Source organism: Hyla sarda, chromosome 8, assembly GCF_029499605.1.
Source record: "Hyla sarda isolate aHylSar1 chromosome 8, aHylSar1.hap1, whole genome shotgun sequence".
NCBI classification, from domain to species: Eukaryota; Metazoa; Chordata; class Amphibia; order Anura; family Hylidae; genus Hyla; species Hyla sarda.
Window position 1 is genome coordinate 141,566,431 of NC_079196.1, and position 13,819 is coordinate 141,580,249.

Sequence of the window (13,819 nt, forward strand, 5' to 3'; positions counted from 1 at the left end):
CTTTGGTTGCTAATATGTCTATACAGAAGTTAAAGAAGTTAGTTTGATAAAAATTATTCTGCAGTGTTACTGGTTTGTAGGTTTGCTAATAAAAGGGAATCTGTCCGCTCTAGATCCTGCTCCAAGTTCAAGTGTCAGGGAGGCTATGCTGAGCTGTAGAAAAACAACCTTCTCCCTCACTTGACTGTTTTCCGTGCACAGATCAATGCTGAAGGCTTAATCCTGTACATCAAACAATAAAGGCAGGAAGGTATGATGAGTGAGGAGGCATGCATCATGTGGCTCGGCACTGCCTTTTGACACTTGAGCTCTGATTGCAATATGGAGCAGACAGATTCCCCTTAAAAAAGGTTCATGAGGTGTACATATGTCCCTATATTGGTTTTGTAGATTACTTACTAAAAGCACTAAACCTATTTCCTTGTTCTGGTTATACAGAACACCCAAAGTTTTAACCCCTTCCCACACCGCTTTATGCATTTGATGTGTGGTTGAAATGTATGTACAGCACACTGCCACAAATGAACAGCATGGGGTACCATGGACACAGGCAATGTAGGTGTCTGCTATCATACACAATTGACATCCTACTGCACTGGCTGTGATTGAAGATTTCTCCAGTCCTTTCTGTTTAACCTACTTAGATGGTTGCATGTATTTGGGCACTGTAACATGTAAATGTAACAAGGGTCTGAAGAGGTGTTATAGCTATATGCATAATACCCTGACTGATGAACAATCTACCCTCAAATTCCACAACTTCATAAAGGCTGAAGGCTAGCTGAAAGTAGAGAGTAAAAAAGATTAAAGGTAAAATGATTAAAATATATAGATAAATGGCAAGAATGTATGGGCTAAAATGGTCATTATAGTCCATGGTGCAACCCACGAGATATATCAAGGGAAAACATAGAATAATTACTCTAGGCTACTTTCACACTGCCGTTGCTCCCTGTCGAGAACGGCCGTCACTTTTCTTTTTTCTGACTTGAACAGCCGTTTTCTTAACGGGGAGCAATGGCAAACAATGGGTTCAGGCGTCTCCCATTTATTATTATGGAGGCCGCCAGGCGTGGTTATGGATAGCGGGAAAAAAAGACGGCACATGCTGTAATTTTTCTCCCACTATTCTGCAGCGGACGTCACACTTCAGGGCATCAATGGCAGTGTGAAAGGGGCCTTATCTGGTCACTTTTAAGATGGCCTTTAATCGCCTTGTTGGTTAGAGTTTTTACTTTCTTCCTGCTATGTCCTTGTTTTTGCCTAAAATTACTTATCTAACAAACATGGTGGATGTTGCATGGGTTCTTGAATGTGGAAACCAGAAATCAGCACTGTACACAAAAAGAGGCAACATTGTACCTTGTAAACTGACATGTTTATTATAAAAGCTAGTTATTTTGGAGCTGCAAACACAAACAAACTACTATATTTTACTTTGATATATTACCAAGAGTGCATCATTGACTAAGTAGCAAAGGCCTAAAATTCCTTTTTCGCTTTCATATATTGGTGATGTACTTTAGCTAACTAAGCCATTATGGACCCAAAAATTGTATTTCTTTGCCCAGAGTGTTATTTGTTTGTTATGTAGATTGAGAGATGAGTAATCAACACTGTTTATAACTCAGAGTGATGGAAGAAAAAGACCACATGTTGCATCTAATCTACCTAATCTTATATTATCCAAAAAGGAGAAATTTTAACACTTACCGTAAAATCTCTTTCTCGAAGGATCCATTGGGGGACACAGACCGTGGGTGTATCTTGCTGTCTCTAGGAGGTGTGATACTATGGTAATAAAAAAAGTCAGCTCCTCCCAGCAGGATATACCCGCCTTCAGGCTCTGAGCTAGTCAGTTTAAGTTCCAGAGCAATAGGAGGAGACCAATAGGGCAAAGAAAGACCCAAAACTGTCCGAGAACCAGAAAAAAAAAAAAAAACAACTGAAAACACCCTCGGACAGAGAACCAAAGGAAAAACCCAAAAAGGGCGGGAGCTGTGTCCCCAATGGATCCTTCGAGAAATAGATTTCACGGAAAATGTAAAAAAAATCTCCTTTTCTCTATCGTCTCCATTGGGGGACACAGACCGTGGGATGTACCAAAGCCGTCCCTTGGGTGGGCAGATAAGTAATCAGGCAGATTGCCGATCCACTGCTGCCTGCAACACTTAACGACCCAGACTAGCATCAGCCGATGCGAAAGTATGAACTCTGAAAACTCAGAGAGAGAGAGAGTGTGCAAAGATGACCAGGTAGCCGCCCTGCAAATCTGCGAGGCCAAGGCTCTATTGTGGAGAACCCAGGAAGCCCAACAGAACAAGTGGAATGAGCCACAACCCTGAAAGGAGGAATCTTCCTCTTACAGCGAAGGCTTCCGCAATGGCGGACCGAATCCACCGAGAAATGGTGGCCTTGGAAGCAGGTTGTCCCTTGCGACGACCTTCCGCAAGGAAGACAAGGGAATCACACTGACAAAACGAAGAAGTGATGGAGAGATAAGACCGAACAGCCCAAAACTACATCCAGCTTGTGTAGCAAACACTCATTAGGATGAGAAGGAGCCAGACAAAAGGACGGGAGGACAATGTCCTCATTGAGATGAAAGGCCGAGACCACCTTAGGCAAAAAGGAAGGAAATGGCCGGAAAATTACCTGTCCTGGTGGATCACCGGAAATGGAGAACGGCAGGAAAGCACTGCCAGTTCAGACACCCTGCGGATGGAGGTGATAGCAACAAGAAACGCCCCTTTCCAAGAAAGGAGGCGGAGAGACACCTCTCTAAGGGGCTCAAAGGGTTCACCCTGGAGGGCACTCAGAACCAAGTTCAAGTCCCAAGGGGGAGAAGGTGACCAATAACAGCGTGAGCCACTCCTAGCATGAAGGTCCGGACATGAGAAATAGAAACCAGGTGCCGAAACCTGACCTTTAAGGGAACTGAGAGACAACCCCAGTTCCAACCCCATCTGCAAAAAAAGGAGAGAAGACGGGGAACCGAGAAGGTCACCGGGGAGAAGTCCTGAGCTTCATACCAACGAAAATAAAACCACCAAGTACGGTGGTAAATTCGTGCGGAGGAGGGCTTACGAGCCTAGAGCATGGTGTGAATGACTTGGGAAGAGAACCCGCAGGCCCTCAAAACCGCGGTCTCAACCGCCACGCCAACAAATGCAGCAACTGTAAATTGGGGTGGCAAGAGGACCCCGAGAGAGTAGGACCGGGCGGAGCGGAAGGCGCAGAGGAGCCTACTACGTCGGCGTACCACGACCTTCGGGGCCAATCTGGAGCTACCAGAAAGGCGAATACGTCCTCTGCCTTGAGCTTCCTCAGCACCCTAGGAAGGTGCGGAAGAGGAGGGAACAGATCAGGTAGGGCGAACCCCGCCCAAGGAATCACTAGGGCGTCCATGGCCACAGCCTGAGGGTCCCGGTACTTGGACACAAACGGAAGGATCTTCAGATTGTGCAGGAGCGAAGAGGTCCACGTCCTGAAAGCCCCAGAGGTCGCAGAGCTGCGCGAAGACCTCCGGATGAAGAGACCACTTGCCAGGGTCAGGTGAGGACCGACTGAGGAAGTCCGCTTCCCAGTTGAACACTCCCACAATGTGAAACGCTGAAATGGCCGGAACCTTACTCTCCGCCCAGGTGAGAATCTTGGTCACCTCGGCCATGGCTGCCGAGCTGCGAGCGCCGCCCTGTCGATTATGTATGCCACGGCGGCGGCGGCGCTGTCCGACTGAACACGGACAGGACGAGACTGAAGACAGGACTCACAATGAAGAAGACAAAGAAGAATTGCCCGTAATTCCAATATGTTTATCGGAAAAAGGGTCTCCAAGGGAGACCAGAGTCCCTGGACCGTTCAATCCCTGAACACGCCGCCCCAGCCTGACAGGCTGGCAACCGTTGTAACAACCTGCCAGAGAAGGGAAGAAATGACCGCCCTTGGAGAAGAAGGGGCGAGCGGAGCCACCAGAGCAGAGACTGAAGGACCCTGCGAGGGAGAACAATCTGACGATCGAGGGACAGAGGAGACCTGTTCCATCGAGAGAGAATCGCCAGTTGAAGTGGGCGGTAAAGAAACTGGGCAAAGGGTACGGCCTCCATAGTTGCCACCACCCGACCCAGGACGTCCATACTGTGCAGATGGAGACTGATACCTGGGTCCGAAGGAAGCGGACCCCCGACCAGAGCGCCAGACATTTGTCCGGCGGAAGACAAATGCGGGCAGAGGCCGTCGAATCGAAGTCCCAGGAAGGTTAGAGACTGGGTAGGACAGAAGACTGACTTGTCCGGGATGACCATCCACCCGAAGCGAGTCAGAGTGGAGAGTGACGTCCAGATTCTCCAGAGTCTGGGCTCTGGTCGGAGCCTTGATGAGAGGGTCGTCCAGATAGGATATCACCGAGATTCCCTTCAACCAAACAGGCCCAACACTGGCGCAAGGATCTTTGTAATGACCCGAGGAGCCGTGGCCAAACCAAAGTGGAGGGCTACGAATTGAAAGTGCCCCTCCGGAACCGCATGCGGAGGTACCGATGATGGCCCGGAAATATTGGCACATGGAGGTAGGCATCCTTGATGTCCACCGATGAAGGGAACTCCCCTTGTTCCAGGGACACCACCACTGAATGGAGAGATTCCATTCTGAAGTGGTGGATGAGAAGGTGACGGTTGGATTGGTCGCACAGAACCGTCCATTTTGGGGACCACAAAATTTTTTTAATAGAAACCCGAAAAACCTTCCCCTGGAGGAACGGGGACGATAACCCCCTGGAGAAGCAGAGACTGGAGAGCTGCTTGAAATTGCTTCGCCAGAGGAGGAGACCGGGGGGCCCGGGATCAAAAAACGCGATCCCTCGGAAGGGAGGCGAATTCGATCCAGTAACCGTGGACACCACATCCCTGACCCAGAGTCCTAAATGTGTGAAATCCAGATGTCTCGGAAAACAAGAGACGACCTCACACCCGATCCATGCAGATTCCAGAATTTCATCAAAGTCAGTGTGAGAGCCGAACCTTTGAGGTGCTGGCTTAGCATGATGAAAGGATACTTCTGGATAGACATCTGAAGATCCTGGGTCCTCTAGGTGAAAGGTGTCTCTTATGGCTGTCACCAATGAGTTCACCGTTGCCATTGAGTCCGAGCGGTCCTCTGAGTCAGATGCCGGCTCGGAAGCCTCGTCCACCAGTTCACCTGGGGAAGTGAATGAGTAGAGGCATGGCGTGGCATAGCGGCAATTCCGAGAACGTCCTCTGGAGGAGCGACGTTCGTGCCCAGATGACAGGGGGGCGGGACTCACGAGGGAAACGCCCACGTCTATCTGAAGACTCAATGGAAGAGTCAGACTAGGCACCCCTAGTACGCTCGTGAGAGCGTGAAGCATGAGGGCCCTCTCAGAGGTCCTGCGCAGGGAAGACCCCTTCAGAGCGGACATCACTACCCGGGAGGCCTCAGCCACCGAACGGGAGACTTGGGTCAAGTCAGCCATATACTGGGTCAGGGAGAAACCCAGGGTGGTGGAGCGGCTGAACCCACCGGGACCGAAAGGGCATCAGGGGGTACCAGGGGGTCTGGGGGAGCAGTGGAGCAGGCAGGGCAAGTGGGCTCAGCAGAGCCAGACATCTTGGTATTACAGTGCTTACAAAAAATAATAAGGCACTGATGTTCCAGGTTTCTGACTAGAGGGAGGAACAGCTCTGGGAGCAGAGATAATGTAGAAAAAAGAGATAGAGAGAAACTAACCTTCTCACCCTGGTCTATGTCCCCTGTCAGGTGCAGTGAGGAGAACTCACTCCGTGCAGCTAAGGAGACTAAAAAAGACCAGCCAATAGAAAGGGAGGGGCGTGCCTGAAGTAAGGCACCCAGTAACAGGCCCCAACATTATGAAAACCGCGCCCACGGTGCTGATTGGAGGCTGTTTCGCGCCCCTGGAAGCTCCCAGCCCTGTGGGCGGAGCTAGGCTGGCCGAGAAGGACTGTAATGGTGCCCGCTCCTTGTCCCGAGCGCCATGTCCAGTCCGCATAGCGTTCGGGGGAATAGAGCGGGCGGCCTAAAAAGTGAAAGTAAGCCGGTGCAGAAGCGCCCGGCTGTAAGCCGCGAATAAGGCGCTGAAGTAAAGCGAAAGTAAGGAAGCGCCCGGCCCGAACAGCGCAGTGGCAGACAGCCGCATATAAGGCGCTGAAGTAGTTGCAACAAGCACACACACACACACACACATAATAAAATAAAGTGCCCCCAGAAGTAAAGTGCCCTATAATATATGCCCCCTTAGGTGCCACTGCTCCCCCAATAAAAAGATGCAGCCCCTGTAAAACGCAGCCCCATAAAACTGAAGGTGGGCCAAAAACAGGGGGTCTCCAGAGGTTGCGAGTCCGGGGGGAAAGTACTTACCTCAGTAAGAAGAACTTACCTAATGGAGTCTTCAGTGAAGTCTTCAGCCAGCTTATGGTCCCTGCATCACACCTAGCTGCTATGCGCGAGCGAGGCGAGCAGAGACATACGGGGACCCGGACCCATGAGGTACCACCCAGGCGCTGACCGTTGGCGAGGGGGGGTTAGCAGCGCATACACGCAATGTCTGTGCCCCCTTACTCGCAATGGGGAAACAGTGAACCGCAGTTCCTGAGCCCCCAACTGAAAACAGAAAAGAAAAGGGAATGAAAAACTAACACGTCCCTATACTAGGAAAAAAAAAAAAAACAGCAGACCTGGTCTGGAGCAAACCAGACAATGTCAACCTCCTTCAAGACACTAAGCTTAAACTGACTAGCTCAGAGCCTGAAGGCGGGTATATCCTGCTGGGAGGAGCTGACTTTTTTTTATCACCATAGTGTCACACCTCCTAGAGAAAGCAAGATACACCCATGGTCTGTGTCCCCCAATGGAGCCGATAGAGAAAGATAGTTTAAAAAAAAAAAGTTTATGTTAAGCATTATCTACACTTTCAGGAATAAGATTTTCTTATATTGTTTCTGATCTTTCACCCAGATAACCTCAAATTTTGCCTGCTTGATCCTCAGTTTGATTAAATGTATCCCATTTTGGATCATCTTCCCCCTATGCTTTTACCTAGAGTTTTTATTGACCTAAATACTTATTATACTTATTAATACTTATTGTATTTTGAGTTTAAAAAATTTGAAGTTGAAATGCGCACAGTTGAGTAGTGTTTGTAGAAAGTGTTAGGAACAGACACACACACACACACTATTTCTGCAATAGTTATGAACAGTATAGTTATCACAAATTACACAGTGAACATCATATTAAAAAATACAAATCCTTCAACATATATGGATTTAGGGGGAAGATTTATCAAAAACCCGTCTAAAGGAAGAGTGATGCAGTTGCCTATAGCCCATTTTTCCCAGGCCTCTTTAAAAATAAAAGAAGCAATCTGATTGGTTGCTATGGGCAACTGCACCACTCTTGCTCTACACAGGTTTTGATAAATCTCTCCCATGGTGCTTACTTGGGATTTCATGAAGAAATTCATGTGTAGAATGAGAGATAAGTCTGACTCCATCAAGTTCAGAGACAATGAAGGTTTCCTCATCCAAAGGAAATCTAGAATGGTTGTTAAGGTTTTAAAATTATTTATTTACTTAAACTTACTTTAGCCAAAATGTTATTTTACCCTTCCATCATAGGAATGGTAAGGGCAGAGATCTGCCATCTTTTTCCTCTTACCAGGCGCTTTAATTTTACAATAGGATTCTGGCTCTAGTTCCCACTGCATCTCGATTCAGAGCTTGCTGTGTAGACTGGAAGTAACTTTGCCAGTGTAACTCCGTAAGACACTTGGCATGTTACATTAAAGGGGTTATCCAGCAATAGAAAAACAGAACAGAATTCTTTAAGGGGGAAAAAAAAACAAAAAACTGCATCACATTTGTCTGCAGGTTGGTTATGGTTTTGCACCTCAGTTCTATTGAAGTGAATTGAGCCAAGATCTATTAACAAACACACACACACACACACACACACAAACACACACACACCAGGAGTGGTGCTGTTTTTGAAAGAAATAAGATCTATTTTTTCTATTCGTGGATAACCCCTTTAAGTGACTTCTGGTACACACACAAACTTCAGTGTGAATTGGCTGGTCACACTGTGGAGCAGCAGTGATCGGAAATGATGTTCTATCGGGAACAGGGGGAAAGCAGTAGATCATTTATTTTCACCATGCTTGGAGGGCAATATAACTTTTCACTGGAAAAATTTTACATAAGAACAATTGAAAAGATACAATATGTTCTCTTTCGGTCCAGCAACAAGCAGCACTTTTTCCCATAGGACAACAACAGCAACTTGTTTACTTCGTGGTCGAATGCACCTAAAAAGCAATAAATAATTATCAATAGTAATGATTTATTGACTATTATATATAAGTAAGTGCTATTTCAGGTATATGTGAAATACTATCATACCTGTATATGGAATATCAGAGTAAGATGTTGATGATACTAGAGAGGGTGAATCCTTTTCTTTAAAAATACATGAAAAATAGTAAGGAGTACTATATATTCTATGTTATATTAGGGCTGGGCGGTATGACCAAATGTGTGTATCACTGTATTTTTTAAACTTTTGGTGGTTCCACGGTATATAATATTCATCCCCCCTCCCTCCAGTTCTCCCTCTCTTTGCTGCTCCTAACTGGGGGGAGGGGGATGAATATTCATAAACGGCGCTGACGTCAGTGCCAGTTAAGCGCCGAAGCCCCGCCCGTGCCAGTTACAGGAAGATTTCAACAGATAATAAAACTACAATTGTCTATCCCATCTCTTTATACGATCAATGGCAAATTAATCACCCGGCAGACCGGTCCTTTTCCTTTTATTCTCATCCTCATCGGCTGCATACCCGTATTGATAATTTTTTTGGAAATCTCCCTATGTTGCGCATGCTAACTGACGCGTCCCTGGAGCTGGACCATAGTCCGATCCTGCTTTCCTTTTCTCCTCAATCTACCTCTCCTTGTCGCTGTCACTGGCATCTGAATGACTCTATGCTTACCTCTCCGCCCTCCCGGAGGCATGAATCTCTGATTATTTTGCTACCAATGATGGTTCTGTCTCCTCGCAGGCCGTTTTGGGGGAAGCACATAAATCAGTCAGGGGGCACTGCATTGCCCTGGGAAGCAGATTGAAGAGGGATGCCTTGGCTCGTGCCCGTGAGCCAATTGCGCCATTTGGCGGTCCTCATATCAAGCCTACAGCAGATGGATGGAACTAAGGAAGCTTTGGCTTGCCCCATCCTAACTCTCTCCTTTGGACCCTCCCTCTTTCTTCCCCTTCTCTAGGCCCTCTTATAGGCCAGATGGCCTTCTCTCGGAATGTTTGGAATTACTGTTCGGTCAAGTTTAAATTTGTCTCCTTGGCTTTGCCTCTGAGGTAATTTCTCTACCACCCCAGTTTCCCGACAGGCTTGGATGGGGAGCTAGGAGGCTATTCTGTTGGGCTGATGTAGTACACTTCCACTCACGTACCCTCTTGCCGTTTGACCAGCTGATGTCTCGTCATGGTCTTCCTTCCTCCGAGCGATTTCACTACCTCCAACTTAGCCATTACATGTCCTCTTCCTTGAGCTCCCCAGTGGACTCCTTGCCCACGACTTTTGAACAGTTGTGCTGTTGGGGACCGCAAGAGAAAGGCCTTCTTTCGGCTATTTACTTTATTCGCAACTATCCCGTGGGAGGGGCTTCGCCCAACCATCGCTATATGTCTCGCTAGGAGGAGGTCTTGAAAACCTGTATCACTATTCCCCAATGGAAGGTGATCTGGGAGAGGGCCTCTAAGGCCTCGATCTGTACAGCTTATAAGGAGACCCAATTTAAGATGCTTATGGGTTGATATCACACTCCTGAACTCCTTAATAGATCCCTCTACCCCTACGCAATGCTGGCGTTGTGGGGTGGCCATTGGGCTGACGTTTCACATCTTTTGGTCCTGTCCGCTCATAAGGGGATTTTGGGGGGGGGGGGGGGTGGCCCGGTTAATTAGCTATGTAATTGACCTTTGAAATTGTTCTTGCATATTGTTCTGCCTGCCAAAACGCTAATTGTTAAGTACTGGAAACGCACGCTTCCCCAATCAGAGAGTGATTTAATGGCCCGTATACGGGAGATGCGAACCCTGGAGTCGTTAACTGCATCCCTTAATAATACTGTACCGCTCCTCCTCTCTGTCTGGGATCCGTGGGATTGCTTTACTGACTGTAAACCTCCTTGAAGGTATTCTCTGTTCCCCTTGTTTTCCTATCTTCCTCCCCCCTCCCTTTGTCTTTGTGTTGTCTAACGTGAATCTGTTTTATGTTGTATTTTCCTTTTCTCTCCTTGTTACTTACCACTGCATTATCAGAGCGATTATTTAATAGTTATTGGTGCTCTGGATATTTGTGCTCGTTAATGACTTGCATTTTGTACTTATTGTACTTCTGTTAAAGCACTTTTCTTGCATGAACAAAACCGTTAAAACGCAATAAAAATTACAGTTTAAAAAAAAAAAAAATGCAGATTTAAAAATTGTTGTATGTGGTGACAGCATAATCAAGATTATTATTTGCTCATTACAAGTCAATTGGTCTCATGGTCGGACCGCCATCTTGGATTGTGCAATATCCTGCAAACATAGTTTACTCTGAAATTGCTGGCCAAAACAATGTTAAAATTAGCATACATGTTCATGATCACCTACTCCACCATAATTATGGTGGAGAAGTTGTAAAGGAAACCTATTGTTTTTGTTCAGATTATTAATTATTATCATCATATTATTTAGTCATGATGGAAATACGGTAAATGTAATAACTGAACTATTATCCCAAAACTCCTAACTTTGCATAGTAGTAGATCTGTGAGCTGCGCATAACTTGAATATTAAGGTCATAGGTCACATAAACTGGCAGCCATCTTGGTTTTTGTGGCAATTTTTGCATAGTATTCAAAAATCTTCTTTTGAACTACTAAAGCTACAGTTATATACATTTCTGTTTGTGGTTACAATGTTGCCCAGAGTAAGATTTGTTCATTTCAAGTTTATTGACCACATGGTTTGTCCGCCATATTGGATTGCATAATATTCTACAAACCTATTCTTCTCTGAAACAGTTTGTTAGAATAATTCACAATTTCGCCCACAATGCCAAGGCTACCTCCTGCACCATGGTTGTTAAAGTTGGTTTATTTGCATAATCAATATGGCTCCTGCTAGCCATTCGCTGCAAGCCAATAAGCCCCTATATTTAAATGCATGTAATAAGTTGTTAATCGATAACTTAGGAAATTTGACACAATAGTATAATGCTATGTTGTGCTTAAAGGGGTAGTCCACAGGAAAAAAAAAATAATTTCATCAAATGGTGCCAGAAAGTTAAACAGATTTGTAAATTACTTCTATAAAATAATCTTAATCCTTCCTGTACTTATCAGCTGCTGCATGATCCACATGAAGTTTTTTTTTATTTTTTATTTCTTTTCTGTTTGACCACTGTGCTCTCTGCTGACACCTGTCTGTGTCAGGAACTCTCCAGAGCAGGATAGGTTTTCTATGGGGATTTGCTCCTGCTCTGGACAGTTCCTAAAATGTACAGAGGTGTCAGCAGAGAGCACTGTGGTCAGACAGAAAGGAAATTCAAAAAGAAACTAACTTCCTTCGGATCATACAGCAGCTGATAAGTACTGGAAGGATTAAGATTTTTTAATAGAAGTAATTTACAAAACTGTTTAACTTTCTGACACCAGTTGATTTGAAGAAAAAATAAATAAAAAGTTTTCCAGTGGAGTACCAATTTTCACCTTAAGGACTCTAAACATTCATGTTTTTTCCTCCTCATCCTCTAAAAATCATAACACGTTCAATTTTGTACCTACAGACCGATATAAGGGCTTGTTTTTTGCGTCACCAATTGTAATTTGTAATGACATTACTTATTTTATAACAATCTGAGGCGAAAAAAAAAAAAACTTTGTGGCAAATGAAGAAAAAATACGGCACTTTGCAACTTTTTAGGGCTTCCGTTTCTACACAGTGCACTATTCGGTAAAAAGGACATGTATTCCGTAGGTCCATACGGTTACAGCGATGCCCAATTTATGTAGGTTTTATTTATTTTACTACTTAAAAAAAAAATTATAATTATAACTACATGCACCAAAATTAGTATGTTTAAAATTGTCATCTTCTGAGCCCGTATGGGGCTGTACGAGGGCTTACTTTTGCTTCTTTCGTTTTTATCGGTACCATTTTTGTTTTGATGGGACTTTTTGATCGCTTTTTATTAATATTTTTATGGAATATAAAGTGACCAAAAATTCACTATTATGAACTTAGGTATTTTTTTACGTGTACGCCATCGACCGTGCGGTTTAGCTAACCTTATATTTTAAATAGTTCGAACATTTACGCACGCGCCGGTACCACATAGGATTATTGTTTTGAGGGGGCGGGGCGTCACACGGGGGCAGAGTTGTGACGTCACAATACTCCATCCCCCGTGGTCGGGAGGCATAACATAGAGCCTCCAACGCTTCCTGCAGTGCTTACAGGTGGGTGCTGCATGCAACATTGCGGGGGTCCCCTGCGGCTGGACCCCAGAGATCAGACATATTATCCCCTATCCTTTGGATAGGGGATAAGATGTCTTGGGGCGGAGTACCCCTTTAAGGTGAAAATAGGCTTGGTCCTTCAGGGATTCATCTTTATAACATGAAGGTCATAGATCATATAATCTGGCACCCATCTTGTTTTCGGGGACAATATTCAGTGCCATATACAAATACATGCCTCTTCAAAACCAATAAAGCTACAGATGTTCATATTGCTGTGGAAGGTACAGTAGTCTCTAGACTCATGATCACATGGTTTGGCAACCTTTTTGGATTGCGCAATATTCTACATACATAGTTTTCTCTGAAATTGTTGGTCGGCACAATGTAAAAAGTAGCACACATGTTAATGATCACTTTATGCCCCAATTGATCACATGGTCTGGCAGTCGTATTAAATTGCACAATATTCCACATGTAAAGTATTCTTTGAAATTGCTTTTCAGAAAAAATTTGAAAATTAGCACCATCTCCTTCTCCACCAGAGAGGGTACTAGTAATCATGTGCTATAGCCCAGCAATGCTGCTTGGCCACCTAAATTGCTGCTGAAAGCTATATATTTTTTCTAGTTTAGATCGTTTGAGGTCTCAGTGCTGAGACTCCCTTTGATTTTTAGCTATAGATAGGTGAAGCACACTGCAGCACACTTCACTCTCCAGCTTATAGCAGGAGACTGGCTTCATAGACTTATAATGAAGTACATCTGCTGCACTTAGTCTTACTGTGTTTCAACCTGGGGAGTGAAGTGGAGTTCCTCAATATGTAGAAAATAAATTATTATACAACAGAGAAAATAAAGTTCAATAAAGCCACAGAAAAAAATCATCATAAAATTATCTTTTATTAGTATACATTACACCATCATAATGTGCACAAAAAAGCAGATGACCATTGCAAAATGCAAAGCAGAGGGTAAACAGTATCTATTAAGAGTTAATAAATACGGTTTACCCTCTGCGTTGCATTTGGCAACTGTCATTATCTGCTTTATTGTGCGCATTATGATGTTATTTTAATGTATACTAATAAAAGATATTTTTATTTCCATGAATAGGATTTTTCTGTGGCTTTATTGAACTAGATTTTCTCTGGTGTATAGTGGTTAATAAAAAGTTAGCCTTTTACAGGTTGTATTGGATTTATGTTTGATACCCCAGCATTAGCGTCATGATGATATATGGGTTACGGTATCACATATCTCCAGG

General features: G+C 44.7%; 1 protein-coding gene across 5 annotated transcripts in view; it reads right to left on the bottom strand.

Annotated features, from left to right (window-relative positions):
- VPS16 (VPS16 core subunit of CORVET and HOPS complexes) overlaps positions 1–13,819 on the bottom strand; it is a 309,167-nt gene that overhangs the window by 190,802 nt on the left and 104,546 nt on the right. For all 5 annotated transcript variants that reach the window (XR_008847136.1, XM_056535465.1, XM_056535467.1 and 2 more), the window contains exons 9-10: positions 8,255–8,341; positions 7,475–7,569 (exon numbers count right to left, since the gene is read on the bottom strand). Coding sequence is in view for 4 of the 5 variants with exons in the window: in XM_056535465.1 (XP_056391440.1) it covers positions 7,475–7,569; positions 8,255–8,341 (182 nt within the window). In the remaining variant the exon portion in view is untranslated. The remainder of the gene's footprint in view (positions 1–7,474; positions 7,570–8,254; positions 8,342–13,819) is intronic.